Raw genomic sequence first — 17,878 nt, forward strand, 5'->3', positions numbered from 1 at the left:
GAACTGGTTGGAAAAGAGTACTCCAAGAGCTCACAATCAAGCTGGAGAGGCACATCCAGTGGGGTCTACAGGGATCTGTCCTGTGTCTGGTCCTAATCAATATCTTCATCAATACTTTGGATAATGTCAGAGAGAGTACACTTATGAAGTTTGTGGATGATTCCAAGATGGGAGAGGTTGTAAGTTCTTTGGAGGATAAGATTATAATTCAAAATGATCTGGACAAACTAAAGAAATGGTCTGAAATAAATAGGATGAAATTCAATAAGGACTGATGAAAAGTACTTCACTTAGGAAGGAATAACCAAATTGCACAAATACAAAACAGGAAATGACTGCCTAGGAAGGAGTACTACAGAAAAGGATCTGGGGGGTTCTGGTGGATCACAAACTAAATATTAGTCACCAGCATAATGTTGTTGCAAAAAAAAAAGCAAATGTCATTTTGGGATGTATTAGCAGGAGTGTTGTAATAGGAAGTAATTCTTCCACTCTGATAAGGCCTTAACTGGAGTATTGTTCAGTTCTGAGCACCACACGTGAAAGATGTGGACAAATTGGAGAAAGTCCAGAGGAGAGTGACTAAATGACTAAAGATCTAGAAAACATGACCTATGAGGAAATATTGAAAAAAAATTTGGTTTGTTTAGTCTGGACAAGAAAAGAGTGAAGGGGAATGTAACACACTTCAAGTACATAAAAGGTTATAAAGAGGGTGATAAAGAGAACAATTTAACTGCTGAGGACAAGGCAAGAAGTAATTAACTTAAGGGTACGTCTACACTACAAAATTAGGTCGGATTTATAGAGTCTATTTTTAGGAAGTGATTTTATACAGTCGATTGTGTGGGTCCCCACTAAGTGCATTAAGTCGGTGGAGTGCATCCACAGTACTGTGGCTAGCATTGACTTTCGGAGTGTTGCACTGTGGGTAGCTATCCCACAGGTCCCGCAGTCTCCGCTGCCCATTGACATTCTGGGTTGAGCTCCCAATGCCTGATGGGGCAAAAACAGTCTCGTGAGTGGTTTTGGATACGTCGTCAGTTGCCCCTGACTCCGTGAAAACAACAGCAGACAATCGTTTTGTGCCTTTTTTCTGTGCCGACGCCATACTGCTTTCAGCAGACGGTGCAGTAGGACTGCTAACAGTAGGACCATATAAATATCTATTCTCGTGGCATCCTGTCATCATCCACTGCTTCTGCTGCAACACTGCTCTCCTGCTCATGTCTTGATAGTGAATTCCTCCATGTTGTCTGTCTCCCGGGAACGTGTGTTCTTCCTCGGGAAATGTACGTGGTGCTAACCATTGTCCTCCACTACTTCCGCTGCAACTCTGTTCTCCTGCAGACGCCATACCATGGCGAGCATGGAGCCTGCTCAGCTCATCACTGCTGTTGTGAGCATTGTAAACACCACGCATTAGCCTGCAGTATGTGCAGAACCAGAACCTGCAAAAGCAGGTGAGGAGGCGAAGATAGCGTGATCACAATAGTGATGAGGATATGGACACAGACTTCTCTCAAAGCACAGGCCCTGGCAGTTTGGACGTCATGGTGGTAATGAGGCAGGTTCATGCCATAGGAAACAATGCCGATTCTGGGCCCAGGAAACAAGCACAGCCTGGTGGGACTGCACAGTGTTGAAGGTCTGGAATGATTCCCAGTGACTGCGAAACTTTTGCACGTGTAAGGGCACTTTCATGGAACTTTGTGACTTTCTTTCCCCTGCCCTGAAGCACAAGAATACCAAGATGAGAGCAGCTCTCACAGTTCCCAAGCGAGTGGCGATAGCCCTCTGGAAGCTTGCACTGCCAGACAGCTACCAGTCAGTTGGGAATCAATTTGGAGTGGGTAAATATATTGTGGCGGCTGCTGTGATTCAAGTAGCTAACAAGATCACTGAGCTGCTGCTATTAAGGGTAGTGACTCTGGGAAATTTGCAGGTCATAGTGGATGGCTTTGCTGCAATGGGATTCCCTCACTGTAGTGGGGTGATAGAAGGAACGCATATCTCTACCTTGGGATCAGACCACCTTGGCAGCCAGTACATAAACCACAAGGGGTACTTTTCAATGGTGCTGCAAGCACTGGTGGATCGCAAGGGTCATTTCACCGACATCAGCGTGGGATGGCTGGGAAAGGTACATGATGCTCACATCTTCAGGAACTCTGGTCTGTTTGAACAGCTGCAGGAAGGGACTTACTTCCCAGACCAGAAAATAACTGTTACGGATGTTGAAATGCCTGTCGTTATCCTTGGGGACCCAGCCTACCCCTTAATGCCCTGGCTCATGAAGCCTTACACAGGCACCTTGGACAGTAGTAAGGAGCAGTTCAACTATAGGCTGAGCAAGTGCAGAAAGGTGGTAGAATGTGCATTTGGATGTTTAAAAGTGCGCTGGGTTAGACCTAAGCAAAACTAATATTTCAATTGTTATTGCCACTTGCTGTGTGCTCCACATTATCTGTGAAAGTAAGGGGGAGATGTTTATGGCAGGGTGGGAAGTTGAGGCAAATCGCCTGGCTGCTAATTACGCACAGTCAGACACTAGGTCGATTAGAAGAGCACAGCAGGGTGCGCTGCGCATCAGAGAAGCTTTGAAAACCAGTTTCATGACTGGCCAGGGTACGGAGTGAATGTTGTTTGTTTCTCCTTGATGAAAACCCACCGCCTTGGTTCACTCTACTTCCCTGTAGGCCAACTGCCCTCCCCCCTTCGATCACCACTTGCAGAGGCAATAAAGTCCTTATTGTTTCAAAATTATGCATTCTTTATTAATTCATCACACAAATAGGGGGATAACTGCCAAGGTAGCGTGGGAGGGTTGGGGGAGGAGGGAAGCACCACGTGGGGTGATGGATGAGGGAAGGAAAAGGCCACATTGCACTTTAAAACTTATTGAATGCCAGCCTTCTGTTGCTCAGGCAGTCCTCTGGTGGTGGAGTGGTTGGATGCCCGGAGGGCCCTCCGCCCCGCCCCCCCCCCGTGTTCTTGGGTGAGGAGGCTATGGAACTTGGGGAGGAGGGCAGGTGGTTACACAGGGGCAGCAGCGGCAGTCTGTGCTCCTGCTGCCTTTTCTGCAGCACCACCAAATGCCAGAGCGTATCAGTTTGATCCCCCAGTAGCCTCCGCATTGCATCCTGCCTCCTCTCATCACACTGCCGCTACCTGTCATCTTACTCCTGCCACCTCTCATCTTGCTCGTCCCGCCTGTCCTCATGTTCATTTTCTGCTTTCCTGGACTCTGACATTGTTTGCCTCCGCGCATTCTGCTGAGCTCTTTCAGTGCGGGAGGATTGCATAAGCTCAGAGAACATTTCATTGTGAGTGTGGTTTTTTTTCACCTTATCTGCACTAGCCTCTGGGATGGAGATAATGTGGGGGGGGGGGGGAGCACTGAAACATTTGCAGCTGCAGCAGGAAAAAAAAGGGAGAGTAGTATTTAAAAAGATACATTTTAGAACACAATGGGTAGACTCTTTCATGGTGAACCAAGCTGTTAACATTACATAGCACATGTGCTTTAGGTACAAGGTCGCATATTGCCTCATATATTGAGGGCCTGCTGGTTTGGTATGAGAGATCACACATGCAGGGCCGGGCAACAGAATTCGGCTTGCAGGCAGCCCTGGTAAGCCACAGTCTTTCAGCTTCTTCAACCTTCATAACATATAGGAATGGTTTCAAACAGCAGTGCCCTCCTTTCCCATACCAAGCACCTGTTGGGGTGGCCATTTAAAAGGAGGAACTGTACTGGCCGTGAATTCATCCCAAATCTTCAGGGCAAATTAATAATTAAACACGCTTGCTTTTAAATCATGCATTCTATTTACAAAGGTACACTCACTAGAGGTGCCTTCTCCAGCATCATGATCCGTGAGCCCGCCTTGGGAGGGTATTGGCTCCAGGGTGACAAACAGTTCCTGGCTGTGGGGAAGAATGGTTTCTCCGCTTGTGTGCTGTGCGCTATCCTCTTCCACCTCATCTTCCTCGTCCCCAAAAGCCTCATCCCTGTTGCATGAGACTCCCCCCTTGCAGCGTCCATGGACAGTGATGTGATAGTGGTAGGGCCCCCCGCTAGAATTGCATGCAGCTCATCATAGAGGTGGCATATCTGGGGCTCTGACCTGGAGTGGCCGTTTGCCTCTTTGGTTTTTTGGTAGGCTTGCCTGAGCTCCTTAATTTTCACGTGGCACTGCTGCAGGTCCCTGATTTAGCCTCTGTCCATCATGCCTTGGAGATTTTTTCAAATATTTTGGCATTTCATCTTTTGGAATAGAGTTCTGATAGCATGGATTCATCTCCCTAAACAGCAATCAGATCCAGTACCTCCCATTTGGTCTATACTGGAGCTCTTTTGCAATTTTGGGGACTGCATGGTCACCTGTGCTAATGAGCTAGCCACACTGGCCAAACAGGAAATGAAATCCAAAAATTCCTGGGGCTTTTGCTGTGTACCTGGCTAGTGCATCTGAGTTGAAAGTGCTGTCCAGAGTGGTCACAATGGAGCACTCTGGGATAGCTCCTGGAGGCCAATACCATCAAATTGCGTCCACACTACCCCAAATTCGATCCAGTGATGTCGATTTCAGTACTAATCCCCTCGTCGGAGAGGAGTACAGAAATTGATTTTAAGAGCCCTTTAAGTCGACAAAAATGGCTTTGTCGTGTGGATGGGTGCAGGGTTAAATCGATCTAACAATGCTAAATTCGACCTAAACATGTAGTGTAGACCAGGGCAAAATCACAGCCACGGAGATTTTGGTTAGACAGTAGGAAAAGCTTCCTGACTGTCAGCATAATTAAGCTCTGGAACTAATTACTTAGTTGTGGAATCTCTGGTTTGGAAATTTTAAAGGACAGATTAGACAAATATCTGTCAGGGGTAGTGTAGATAATCCTTAGTCCTGCCTCAGTGCAGGAAACTGGACTAGGTTACCTACTGAGGTCCCTTCCAGTCCTACATTTCTGTGATTATCAATTATTTGTTCCCTATGGGTACTTATAGATAGGTAATCAAATCATCCTTTAACCTTCTCTTTGAGCTTCTTGAATACCACTTTAAGGCAGGTTTTCTAATCCTTTAATCATTCTTGTGGCTCTTCTCTGAATCCTCTCCAATTTATCACCCCCCGTCTTTAATTGTGTCCAGTTCTACATACACAGTATTCTAGCAGCAGTTGCACCAGTGCCAAATACAGAAGTAAAATAACTCCTGTACTCTTACTAGAGATTTCACTGCTTATGCATTCAAGGACTGCCTTAGTTCTTTTGGCCACAGTGTTGCATTGGGAATACACGTTCAGCAGATTATTTTCCTTTCCCCCCACATCCCAAAATCTCTTTGAGTCATTGCTTCCCAAGATAGAGCCCCCACATCTTAAGGCCTACATTCTTTATTTCTAGATGTACAACTTTACAGGTGGCCTTCGTAAAATGCATATTGTTTGCTTGCACCCAGCTTAACAAGTGCGGCAGAATAGATAAAACGGTTACTCACCTTCTCGTAACTGTTCTTCGAGATGTGTTGTTCATGTCCATTCCAATCAGGTGTGCTGGAAGATTTTCCCTTAGTAGTATCCATAGGGTCAGCCTGGGCACCCCCTGGAGTTGCAGCCTCATGGTGCCCAATAGAGGGTCCTGCTGACCTGATCCCCACTCAGTTCCATCTTGCCGGCTACTCCAACAGAGGGGTAGGAGGGAGGGTATTGGAATGGACATGAACAGCACATCTCAAAGAACAACAGTTACGAGAAGGTGAGTAACCATTTTTCTTCTTTGAGTGCTTGTTCATGTCAATTCCAGTCACGTGACTCCCAAGCCAAGTTCAGGAAGCAGGATTGGAGTTGTACACTGATTGGAGCACTGCTCTATCAAAGGCCACGTCATCTCTGGCCTGCTGGGTGATTGCATAGTGCATGGTGAAAGTGTGTATGGAGGACCATGTCGATGCTCTGCAAATTTCCTGGATAGGAATCTGTGCCAGAAACACCACTGAGGAGGCCTGCGTCCTGGTTGAGTGCGCAATAATTGGAGAGGCAGTCACCCCTGCCAGGTTATAGCACTCATGTATGCAGGATGTGATCCATGATGAAATCCACTGAGAAGAGACAGGAAGACCTTTTCATTCTGTCTGCCACAGCCTTTAATAGTTGGATGGATTTTTGGAGTGGCTTCATTCTCTCGATGTAAAAGGCTAGCGCTTTGCGGACATCCAGTGAGTGGAGCCTCTGCTCCCTACTGCTCGAGTGCGGCTTAGGATAGAACTTAGGAGGAAGATGTCCTGGTTGATTAGAAATTGGGAGACAACCTTCGGGATGAAAGCCAGGTGAGGCCTGAGCTGAACTTTGTCCTTGTAGAACACAGTGTAGGGGGGATCTGATGTTAAGGCTTTGAGCTCAGACACCCTCCTGGCTGAGTTTATCTCTATCAGAAACACCACCTTGTACGAGAGAGAGTGGGGAGCATGTCACCAGTAGTTCAAAGGGCAGACCCATCAGTTTGGAAAGAACCAAGTTAAGGTCCCAAGGTGGGATCGGCTGCCTGATGTGTGGATATAATCTGTCAAGACCTTTGAGAAATTGACTATAGGGTTGGCGAAGACTGACTGTCCCTCTGCACCTGTAGGAAATACTGAAATGGCAGCCAGATGAACTCTTATTAACAACATGGACAGGCCCCGCTGTTTACGACGAAGGAGGTAGTCCAATATAAGCAGGAAAGTGGTGAGCGTCGGGGAAGAATGATGCTGCACCATCCAGATTGAAAATCTCCTCCACTTGGCCAGGTAGGTAGCGCTAATGGAGGGTGTTCTACTGCCAAGGAGGACTTGTCTAACCGGGTCTGACAGGACAGCTCCACGGTGTTTAGCCATGAAGCATCCAGGCCGTGAGGTGGAGCGACTCTAGGTTCAGGTGCTGGAGTCGGCCGTGGTCCTGCGTGATGATTTAGTTGGGGATTGGCCCTGCTTTGAGCAGGGGATTGGACTAGATGACCTTCTGAGGTCCCTTCCAACCCTGATATTCTATGATTCTATGATCAGGTCCAGGACCAGTGGTAGAATGAGTGCTACTGCCACAGACAACTTGAGGAGGGATGTGTACCAGTTCTGGCGAGGCCAGGCCGGAGCTATCAATATCACCAAAGCTTCTTCCCTCTGTATCTTGACGAGCACCTTGTGAATGAGGATGGGTGGGAATGCGTACAGGAGATGATCTCTCCACGGTAATAGGAATGTGTCCACTCTGGAGCTCAGACTATGGTTCTGGAAGGAGCAGAACTGAGTTGCATGGCAAAGAGGTCTACCTGGGGAAACCCCCACTGTTGGAAGATGGAGTTCGTGACATCCGGGCATATGGGCCACTCATGGTCTAGGAATGACCTGCTGAAGTAGTCTGCTAACTCGTTCTGCACCCAGGGAGGTATGAAGCTTGCAAGTGTATCGAATGCTCCACACAGAAGTCCCACAGCATGAGGGCTTCATGGCACAGGGGAGAGGAGTGTGCACCCCTCTGTTTGTGGATATAGAACATTGCCATGGTGTTGTCGTATAAACTGAAACACATTTGCCTGTTAGGTGGGCTCGGAAAGTCTGGCATGCTAGGTGCACTGCTCTGAGCTCTCTGACATTGATGTGGAGAGCCAGCTCTGCCTGTGACCAGAGGTCTTGTGTTCTGAGGTCTTCCAGGTGTGCCCCCCAGACCAAGTCTGATGCATCTGTCACCAGTGAGAGAGTTGGCTGCGGGCTAGTGAAGGGAACCCCAGCACACACCACCTGTGGGTCGAGGACATGGGAAGGCAAAATCACGACCCTGCCCAAACTGTCCCAAACCAGCTGATACACTGAGGCTAGCCAGGATTGGAGCAGCTGAAGTCTGAGCTGGTGTGTTGCACCACATAGATACACGCAGCCATGTGTCCCAGGAGTCTTAGGCAATTTCGTGCTATGGTGGTGGGAAACTGTCTGAGATGCTGAATGATGTTGCCCATGGCCTGGAACCTCTATTCCCACTGGTACACCCTGGCCTGGGTCGAATCCAGAACTGCCCCTATAAACTCTATCCAATGAACAGGCGGCAGAGTGGACTTTCCCACATTCAGGAGAAGGCCCAGTGTGTTGAAAGTTGCCATGATGAATTCGACTTGCGCTTCTACTAGAGCCCTGGAGCGGCCTTGGATTAGCCAGTTGTCAAGGTACGGGAACACCTGTACCTGTCTCCTGCGCAGGAATACGGCCACAACTGCCATGCACTTGGTGAATACATGGGGCGTCGCTGACTGACCGAATGGGAGGACTGTGAACTGGTAGTGTTTGTTGCTCACCACAAACCTGAGGTATTTTCTGTGGGACAGAGTTATTGCTATGTGAAAGTAAGTGTCCTTCAAGTCAAGGGCAGCATACCAATCCCCTGAATCCAAGGAAGGGATGATGGAGGCCAGCGAGACCATGCAGAACTTGAGTTTCTTCATGAACTTGTTGAGTTTGTGCAGGTCTAGAATAGGTCTTAGCTCCACTTTGACTTTTAGTATTAGGAAATACTGGAAATAAAGGCCCCTGCAATCCTGAGGAACCTCTTCCATTGCTCCCAGCTGAAGGAGCAATTGCACCTCCTGGATAATGAGTTGCTCATGAGAGGGGTCCCTGAAGAGGGACTGGGGAGGGGGGTGGAAGGGCGGGAGAGCCGAGAATTGGAGTGAATATCTCCTTTCTACTGTGCGGAGCACCCAACGGTCCAATGTAATACGGGCCCACACAGGGTAGAAAGGAGATAGATGGGACGAAAAGGTAAGGTGGGGAGGATCCAGTCTCTGAGCCGGTGTGTCGCCCCCGAACGCACCTTCAAAGGCCTGCCTCTGGCCTGAGGAAGATTTCAACTGCCCAGAATCCTGGCTGGAGGAAGGATGAGGTCTCTTTCTCGAGTTCCTGTTCCTCCTATGTAACTCCTTCTGTCTGCCTCATCTGAGGCTGATAATTCCTCAAGGGTGGGGGAGGTCTGAAGTGCCTCCTCTGGGTCACAGGCGTGTGAAGGCCCAAGGACTTCAGGGTGGCCCAAGAGTCCTTGATGCTGTGCAAACGAGAGTCAGTTTTTTCTGAAAACAGCAATTGACCTTCAAAGGGGAGATCCCGAATCATCTGCTGCACCTTGAATGGTAGGCCCAAGACCTGCAGCCAAGAACTCCTTCTTATGGCCACCCCAGTAGCCATCGTGTGGGAGGCTGCATCCAAGGCCGCTTGCAGGGACACACGGGAGATCAATTTGCCCTCCTCTACTAGTGCGAAGAACTCTGCACGAGAGTCAGACCACAGAAGTTCAGTGAACTTTTGCATTGCCCCACGGAGAGATCCGTAGCTGCAAACCCCCAGTTGAGTATTTTTATTTCTTCCCAAAAGGTCCACTTTCTTGGCCTCATCATTCTTGGGAGAGGGCCCCTGGTAGCTCTGTCACTCATGCTGGTTAGCAGCATCCACTACCAGGGAGTCCGGCTGGGCGTGGATGTACAAATATTCATACCCACGCAAAGGACCAAAGTACCTCCTCTCATATCTTTTCGCAATAGGCAGCAGTGAGGACAGGGTCTCCCACAGTGTCTTGGTGGCATCACTAAACCATTTTGATCAGCAGCAGTGCAATATGGGATGGCCCGGGCAGGGAGAGAATATCAACCATTGGGTCAGCTTCCTCCAACACCACCTCCATTTTGATATTTAGGTTCTGGGCCACCTGTCTCAGCAAGTGCTGAAGGACCCTAGTGTCCTCTAAGGCTAGAGTGGGTGAGGTGGCCACCACCGCCTCACCCAGCCATGAAGAGGATGAGAAGTGGCTGGTTTTGGGGTCTGATCACTGCCCTCAGCCCCCTGGGGTCCTGCAGGGCAAGGACAGATGGTGCCGCGGTCAGTTCTGTGCCGTGGTAGACACAGGGACTGGAGCTGCGGTTGACGCCAGATTTGGTGCTGAGGATGGTGCAGCAGCCGGCGCTGTTGTCGGAGCACCCCAGATTGAGAGCACCGATGCGAATCTGGAGTCCTGGCTTTGAGGATAGGCCCAGGGTGTCCAGAAGGGCCACTGGTCCTGCCAGGGTGCCACGTAGGGATGACTGTCGCAGTGGGAGCGGGATTTTCTGCTCCTGCTAGAGCGAGAGGACTCCTGACTCTGAGGTCTCTGATTGTGATGACCAGGGAGGAGCTGAGCCTCTTGGTGCCTGGGATTGGTGCCAGCTTGGGCACCGGAGGGGTTTCCTCACAGAAACCTCTGGTGCCAGGGGTTGATGTAATGGGGATGGCCTCATGGTGGACATCATTGCCAGCTTGCCCACAGAATATATGAGGCCTGGGATCGGTGCCAGTGACTTCACCCTCTCAGGAGGTGAAGGCGGCCCCCTGAGTGCCAATAGGTTCCCTGCAGCCTTGAACACCTCCATCATGAAGGTATGAGAAAGCTGGTCAAGAATGTGACAGGGGCCAGACAATTAAGTTACAGGCATGAAACAAATGAGCCTAAACTGAGTATGGTGAGAGGAAACAATCATTTAATACTCAAGTTGGTCTGAATTGATTTGGTCAGTACATTTACTGGGATAATATTTATACTATAATGCTGGACTAAAATCTGTCTTTCAGTGCTGCTGCTTTTGCTGTTACCCCCTCCTGGCCTGATCTGTAATGAAAGAGCAAAGAAAATGAACAAGAATAAAGAGAAGCAAAAAGAAATCTACCCTTGTTGCAACAGAAGCACTTAATTGTCTCCAGCCATCTTTCAAACTGTGATACAAGCACTGCAGCTGCTCCCACTAGCTGTGGGGAGGGGGGGGGTTGTGCTGTGTTACTGCTAGTGGAAGGGAACATTGGCATGCAAAGGGATTTTTCACATACATAAACTTCACAAAGCTCTTTAATAAATTAAGGTGGACATGGCATAAAAGATATGAGCATAGATTTGGGATGGCCACACTGAACACTCAAAGCTTTTCACCCACACAATCAGGTACAGTAGTTTGCATGTGCCACGTGTTGGAGAGAAATTATTTAAGATTAGTACCAATGTAGAAACAAGAACAAATGGATATAAACTGGCCATCAGGAAGTTTAGACTTGAAATGAGATGAAGGTTTCTAACCACCAGAGGAGTGAAGTTCTGGAACAGCCTTGCAAGGGGAGCGGTAAGGGCAAAAGACATATCTGGTTTTAAAATTGAGCTTGATAAGTTTACGGAGGGGATAGTATGATGGGATAGCCTAATTTTGGCAATTAATTGATCTTTGATTATTAGCAGGTAAATATGCCAAATGGCCTGTGATGAGATGTTAGATGGGGTGGGATCTGAGTTATTACAGAGAATTCTTTCCTGGGTATCTGGCTGGTGAGCCTTGCCCACATGCTCAGGGTTTAGCTGATTGCCATATTTGGGGTCAGGAAGGAATTTTCCTCCAGGGCAGATTGGCAGAGGCTCTGGGGGTTTTTCGCCTTCTTCTGCAGCATGGGGCACGGGTCACTTGCTGGAGGATTCTCTGCACCTTGAAGTCTTTAAACCACAATTTGAGGACTTCTATAGCTCAGACATAGGTTAGGGGTTTGATACAGGAGTGGGTGTGTGAGATTCTGGGGCCTGCACCAATCATAATGGTCCCTTCTGACCTTAAAGACTATGATTCTATGAAACTTTGAGAAATATTTTTGGTATTCAAAAAGGAAATAGTGCGACTATATTTTTGGCAGAGTGAGAGGAGGCCCTATGCTAAACTCAATGGTGTTTATCTGTATAATGTCTGAACACTGCTTCTGATCAATTACAGAATTTCATGGAATAGTCTTGGCATCAACAGGCAGAGCCCTATTGACTCCAGTGAGACTCAGAACACCAAAAAAGCCATTTGCATCTAAAAAGCTGCTACTTGCTGAAAGCCACCTTCTTGCTGTGCAGGTGGATGTACAGCGAATGGGGGAGCTAGTGGGAGAGAAGAGCATAGCTGCCAAGGGGTTTAGGTGGAGACGATAAACAGAGACTGTGCCTCTCTGCTGGGAGTGACTTCTTTGGGACTGAGTAATTGGGAAAACTTGTAGCAGGTAAGTCCTTTCATTACCATCATCCAACCATTTCTCTTTAATACATGAACACTCAGTTGTGTCTGGCTCCTGCTGTCGGTGGTGCAGGACTTGATCCTGGGGTGGACGAGTCGCCAAGATAAGGCTCAGCTAATACTCGAAGTTGCAGTGATTCATCGGCGGCACTTACGTTATCCAGGAAGTTTGTGGGGTAGTATAATCCTGAACCTGGGGGTGGGACTTGTAGAAACCAGCCGGACTGTAGCTGCCTGGCCCCCCTCAGGGTAACCCTGTGGCCTGCGCTCATAAATATCACCTGTTAACACTGGTGAGATACTTGTTAAGGGTGTAAACTCTATTTTTTACACAAACAAACCTGGGGCGCAGAGGCCTGAATATGCTCTGGAGATGAGAGGCCTTCACAAGGATCTGAGTCCAAACCATTGACCCAGCTCAGACACCAAAGTGAGCTATGGGGGTTGGGGGAAAGAGAAAACATGGGAAGAGGGGAAAGCGATGGCTCACTGTGGGGGCGGGGGTGGGAATGAGTCACAACTGTGTGACTGGGAGTCGAATAAGGAGGCTTTCGCTGCTCGGGGCACCAGTCCTTGTCCAGCCCAGCTCCATAACTGATAGGATTTGCCAGCAAAGAGCATTTTGGGTCAATGTCAATTAGCTGAGGATGGCTTCAGTCTAGCTGCCACAGGACAGGGGTCCACAAGATAGGAAGCACCACCTTAACTGGCAGTAACTGCCCCCTTGTCACCTTAGAAGGGCCACCATCCCTTCTCCAACCTGGGAGGAGTGGGGACTCTTCCGTTGAGGAGTACGAGTCACTAACATGCTGCTAGGAGAGCTGCGCACGTAGCCTTGCTTTGTTCCTCCTCGTACGGACTACCAGACCTGGCAATCCCTCCCCTTTAACCAGCAGTCCATTTGCTTCATCCTCCCTCCTGCCAAAATACTCCCCCCTGTGAAAACCAGCCTGTCATTCAGTGTGAAAAGAACATTTCTGAGGCTTGAGGCAAAGGGGACTAATGCTTCTTAAAGTTGCTTTTCCCTGTCACCAGATCGCTAGTCCCAATTAAACAGCCAGAAGAAAAGAAAAAAATGCCAAGCAACAAAATATAACCAAGCAAACTGGCTCAATTCATCTGCTTATGCAGTTATAGCCCTGCCCCCAATTCTGTGTCTGCCTTCACGCTATGAGCCTGCTGAGGTAGGGATGGTCCCTATCTGTGTGCTCAGCGTCCAGCCAGTGGGACCCAGCTCCTTAAATATCATCTAAACATTTAATAAGGATTTTGAGCCCCTGACTGGGGTGTGTGCACCCTCCTGTCCCTCTTTCCAATTATTCCCCAAAAGCCATGTCTTGGGGCTGCCTTCCTGGTCTCATTCCTCCCCTCCAGTTTGTCCGGGCTTCCCACCCTGTGCAACTGACATCACTTGCAGTCGGGGTCCGTCTCTCAGCTCAGCAGTGTGCCTCAGAAAGGAGGCCTGAGTACAGCTGGGGATGGTCTCCACGCCTGAGGCTACTCGGGCTGTCTATACTGTAAGGCAGCAAAGGATATTTGCCTCCACAGGCAGGAACAGCGTCTCCCTCTCTGTTAAAATTTCAATACGGTGGGAAATTTCTCCAGAGCCCTCAATACCTTCCACTCCAATTGCCATGGCATAAATCTCGATCTCCAGTTCAGCCTGCAATCCGGCTGCCACCTGGAAGAGAGACAGAGTGACCCAGAGGCAGTCATGTTAGAGGTATAAAATTGGACACGTACCTTACAAGTGACACAAAAATAATATACAAGGAAAGGGGGACCTTAGGTCCACCAATGGAGAAATCCATCCCACTACTGCCAAACTCCTTGTCCCCCTACCCATTCATCTCTATTTGTGCTTCCTGGGTCACAACTCTTCCTTTGCAGCAAGACACCTGCTGTGTGTTGGCTCTACTTCAGCCACACCCAGAAGCTTATTCCTGGTGTGAAGGGCTGTTTAGCAGGTGACTTTTCAGACTGGTGAGGTCTGTGCAGAATGCGTTAGTTTGCCTTTACATCCATCAGAACCTGAAGTAGATTTATCCTTGGGAAAATACATAGAGACTATGCCCCAAGGAGTAGGTGCAGCAGGCACAGAGTTACCAGAAGAGCTGTAATTGAGGTGGTGAGTAGCTTGTTTTTAGACTGCCAGCCAGTCTTTTCTAGTCTCTGTTGCTCCATTCAGACATGGAATGGAGCAAAGTGAATCTACCTTTGCCCTGTGTTTTGGTGGCATCCCGGGCTCAGTGAGGAAGGAAAGGGAATTGTCCCTTCACCCCAGCCTCAATCCCAAAATTCTGCACTTTCCCTTTCTCATACCCTTCTCTCCCATCCCAGCTGACTTCATGGCCCTTAGAGAACAGAAGCCTCTCAGAATGGGCTGGAGGGAGAAGCAGGAGAATTTTGCCAATACTTGGGAACTAAACCATGGTAAAACAAGGCCTAACAATGGCAAAATGATCCCTGCTATCTCTTATAACTAACCCATATTACTTTAAAACCCTTCATTTTCTCCCTTGTGTTTATTCTTCCTTTTTCTATTTCCATTTTTTGTTCTTTACCACTTACTGGAGAAGAAGTAAACACAGAAGGGCATTTTTTATTTGTCTCTTTCAAGTGTCTAATTTCTCTTCCTCCTTCCTTTCCCAAAGGATCCTCCCCCTCTTTCATCTACAGTCTTTGCTCTCTTCCTTGCCCCTCTGTCCTTGCTTTCCTCTTTCCCATTAACCTTCCCTTTAGTTTTAGCAGAGGGAAAGGAGAACCAGCCTGCTACAGCTGGGAGAGAACTAGTGATAGGAATGGAGAAGGAGGGGGAAAGGAGGATTGTACAGAAGGAAAGAGGGAGAGTATCTTTTCCAAGCCCTTTAAAGTCAGTCATTGGTTTGAAGGAACCTTGAGGTTAGGGCACTGAACTGGAACTCAAGAGATCTAGATTCGGCTCCCAGATCTGTCACTGACACATGGGGCAAATCACTTCACTTCTCCAGGCTGGGCCTGCTGCCTTCTGCTGCTATTTGTGTTTGAATTTATTATAGTGACAGTGGCGGATTTAGAGTTAGTGGCGCCCTGGGCTCAGCTTCATTTATGGTGCCCCTCTTGGGACCCAGACAAGAAAAAGAACATTCACTCTTATCTCCCACTTGCCCCTGTTTTTCATTCCTTTTTTTTCGTCATCCTCTTCCTGTAAGTAATAAGATGTAAATGAAAATCAAGTGAGGTGCCTTGATTGTTCTTGTAGTCTAACTTACTTTTCCACAGACCACTTGAAAATTGCTGGGGCTTTCGGCAGACCACTTAATGATCTTTCCAAATATTGTTTGTACCATTAACTATTGTAAAGCGCTTTGGCTAAGAGCGCTTTATAAAAAAATGTAAAAAATGTTGGGGTGCAGGTTCTGGCCAGGACTTAGGGTGCGAGAGAGTGAGCTGGGGCAGGGAGTTGGGCTGGGGCAGGGGGTTGGGGTGTGGAGCGCTTACCTGGGGCAGCTCCCGTTTGGTGCGAGGGGTGCAAGTGGGAATATGTGGGGTGTGTGTGCAGGAGTCAGGGTGGGCAGGGGGCTGGGGATGTGGGTGCAGGAGTGAGGGGGGTGGAGTCAAGACAGAGGGCTGGGGGTATGGGCTGGGGTCATGCAGGTGCTCCCAGCCCCCTGCCCTGAGCAGCTCACGGCGGGGGGGGGGTGTATGTGCAGGGGGAATGCGGGGGCCCTGCCTTTGCTTTGCCCTTCCCCGATTACACTCCATTCCCAAGGCCCCGCCCCTGCCTCTTCTCTGTCTCCTCCCCCAAGTGGTCTGTGGCTCCACTCCTCCCCCCCCAAAGCGACCTGAGCACGGGCAAAAAGCAGTTTGGTGGTGGGAAATGCGCTGGGATGGAGAGGGAGGGGTGGGAACATGGCATGGTCTGGGGAAGAGGTGCCGAAGAGGTGGGAAGGGGGAAGCTTGGCTGCTGGTGGGTGCGGAGCCTGCAGCAGGAGCCGGCAGGACCAAGTTTCTGCCCCCACAACTGCTCAGCTCTGGGGCTCCCTATTGTTGGGGGCCCCATGCCAGGGCACCCTGTGTTTCACTGTAAATACGCCTCTGCATGGTGACTACTCTATGCATTATGGAGCATGATCTGATACTTGCTAAAGAACATCTCACAGCAACTGCTACATTCAAACACAGGAGGCAGCATAGGTCACCCAGGCTCCATGTCTCTCACCTGCTCATTTCTTCACCAGTGGGCTGCAAATATCTGCATATACAGAGAGCTTTCAGTTCTGAGCCCCTGCCAGCCCATCCCCCAGAGTGATGCTAGAGGCGTTTGCTGGGAAATTTCCTGGGAGCCTTGAGGGCCAGTCTGAAGCTGCCTGAAAACAAAGTACATTCTTCGCCACAATACACATGCTCCACATGACTTACAGGCCCTGGTGTGTAAATCACTCTCAGTCCTGTGCTGGGAGGTGGCTGCTTCACCCGAAACCTGCCAGGGAAAAGATACAATCAGTCTGCCACCTGGAACAACTCCCTCAAGGAGTGAGCTCACAACCCTGGGTTTAGCAGGTCAATGCTGAAACCACTGAGCCATCCCTCCCCTGCAATAACACTACAGCCAAAAACAAGACCTCCTGTAATGTTCCCACTGCCTGCATCGGGACTGGATTTTTGCCATGGAGTCCACCATGGGACCCTTTGGTGTTGTGGACAGTTTGGAAGGCACCCAGCTGACCAGGGACCCTGGTGAGATGCCTTTCAAACTGTCCACCTCACATTAATATTGGAGAGCCTGCCACATTTGTCAACCAGGTTCTGCAGCACTGTGGCGAAATACCCTTGCTGTTGTAGCAATTGGAGTTGGTGAATTTCCAGATGTCAAAACTCACACTGTTTTCCATGCTGAGGGGAACATGCATGGTGGTGGTCTGCTGCAGCAGCATTAGAGCGAGCTCTGCACAGACCTCTAGAAAATTAGCCTTCCTCAACCTGAAGATCATCCCAGGTCTGCAACACTAGCCTGTCCTGTAGGTGTTGGCTGGCCGAGCCCAGAAGGGGCACTCCACCACATAAAGCCTCACCAGGGAAATGTCATGCAGACATTAGCTGAAGAAACTGCTCCGCCTCTTCAACAATATCCCCATGGTGCATGACTGCCAATACATGTGGCGCACCCTGTTTGTATTAATGAATGAAAGGCTTGTGGAGCTCAGTAATCTTTGCTCCACGCTGATTGACAGCAGTTTGAAAATGGTGCTGGTTCACAAAAGCCAGATGAATTATGGGATTCCACAAAAGAAGTCATGAGAGTTTGTTAGTTTGAGCCCAAGTCCCAGACGTCCAGTAGATGTCATACAATGCACTTTGAGAAAAATCCCAGCATGCACAGAGCTTAGCAGAGGAACAAAGTAGCTTTGGAGATCTGCGTAAAATGCTGTGTGGTCATTTCAAACAAGAGCTGTGCTGCACTGTGTAGCTACAGCAAAGAGTCCTGTGGCACCTTACAGACATATTGGAGCATGAGCTTTTGTGGGTGAATACCATGTACATGCATTCGACAAAGTGGGTATTCACCCACGAAAGCCCATGCGCCAATACATCTGTTAGACTATAAGGTGCCACAGGACTCTTTGCTGCTTTTACAGATCTAGACTAACACGGCTACCCCTCTGTGTAGATACAGTGGTTCAAAGAGGAAGTAGTTTAATCTGGCATAAACAAAGCAGTGTGGACATACCTGTATAATTATGGCAGAAAAACCACTGAAAAACCTCTCCTGTCTACACAAGAACTTATAAAAGAAAATCCTCTCCCAGATCCAACCACT

At 48.9% G+C, this 17,878-nt stretch overlaps 1 protein-coding gene and 1 long non-coding RNA gene across 5 annotated transcripts in view; one reads left to right on the forward strand and one right to left on the reverse strand.

The window, feature by feature from the left end:
• Nucleotides 1-954: 954 nt before the first annotated feature.
• Nucleotides 955-2,554, forward strand: LOC115635751. Its single transcript, XR_003996679.1, has 3 exons — nucleotides 955-1,085; nucleotides 1,126-1,128; nucleotides 2,544-2,554. It is a non-coding gene; the product is annotated as an uncharacterized LOC115635751 (long non-coding RNA).
• A 6,840-nt stretch (nucleotides 2,555-9,394) lies between these two features.
• The window catches only part of SPAG17 (sperm associated antigen 17), a 300,949-nt gene continuing 292,465 nt past the window's right edge, over nucleotides 9,395-17,878 (reverse strand). For 3 of the 4 annotated variants that reach the window (XM_030534846.1, XM_030534856.1, XM_030534826.1), the window contains 3 exons: nucleotides 16,480-16,540; nucleotides 13,615-13,759; nucleotides 11,516-12,371 (listed from right to left, as the gene is read on the reverse strand). In XM_030534846.1, the coding sequence (XP_030390706.1) occupies nucleotides 12,235-12,371; nucleotides 13,615-13,759; nucleotides 16,480-16,540 (343 nt within the window). In that variant the 3' untranslated portion in view covers nucleotides 11,516-12,234. Of the gene's footprint in view, nucleotides 10,659-11,515; nucleotides 12,372-13,614; nucleotides 13,760-16,479; nucleotides 16,541-17,878 lie in introns of those variants that run through there. The other variant, XM_030534836.1, reaches the window with a different exon arrangement.

The sequence above is a fragment of the Gopherus evgoodei genome, chromosome 1 (genome assembly GCF_007399415.2).
Source record: "Gopherus evgoodei ecotype Sinaloan lineage chromosome 1, rGopEvg1_v1.p, whole genome shotgun sequence".
Taxonomy (NCBI): Eukaryota; Metazoa; Chordata; order Testudines; family Testudinidae; genus Gopherus; species Gopherus evgoodei.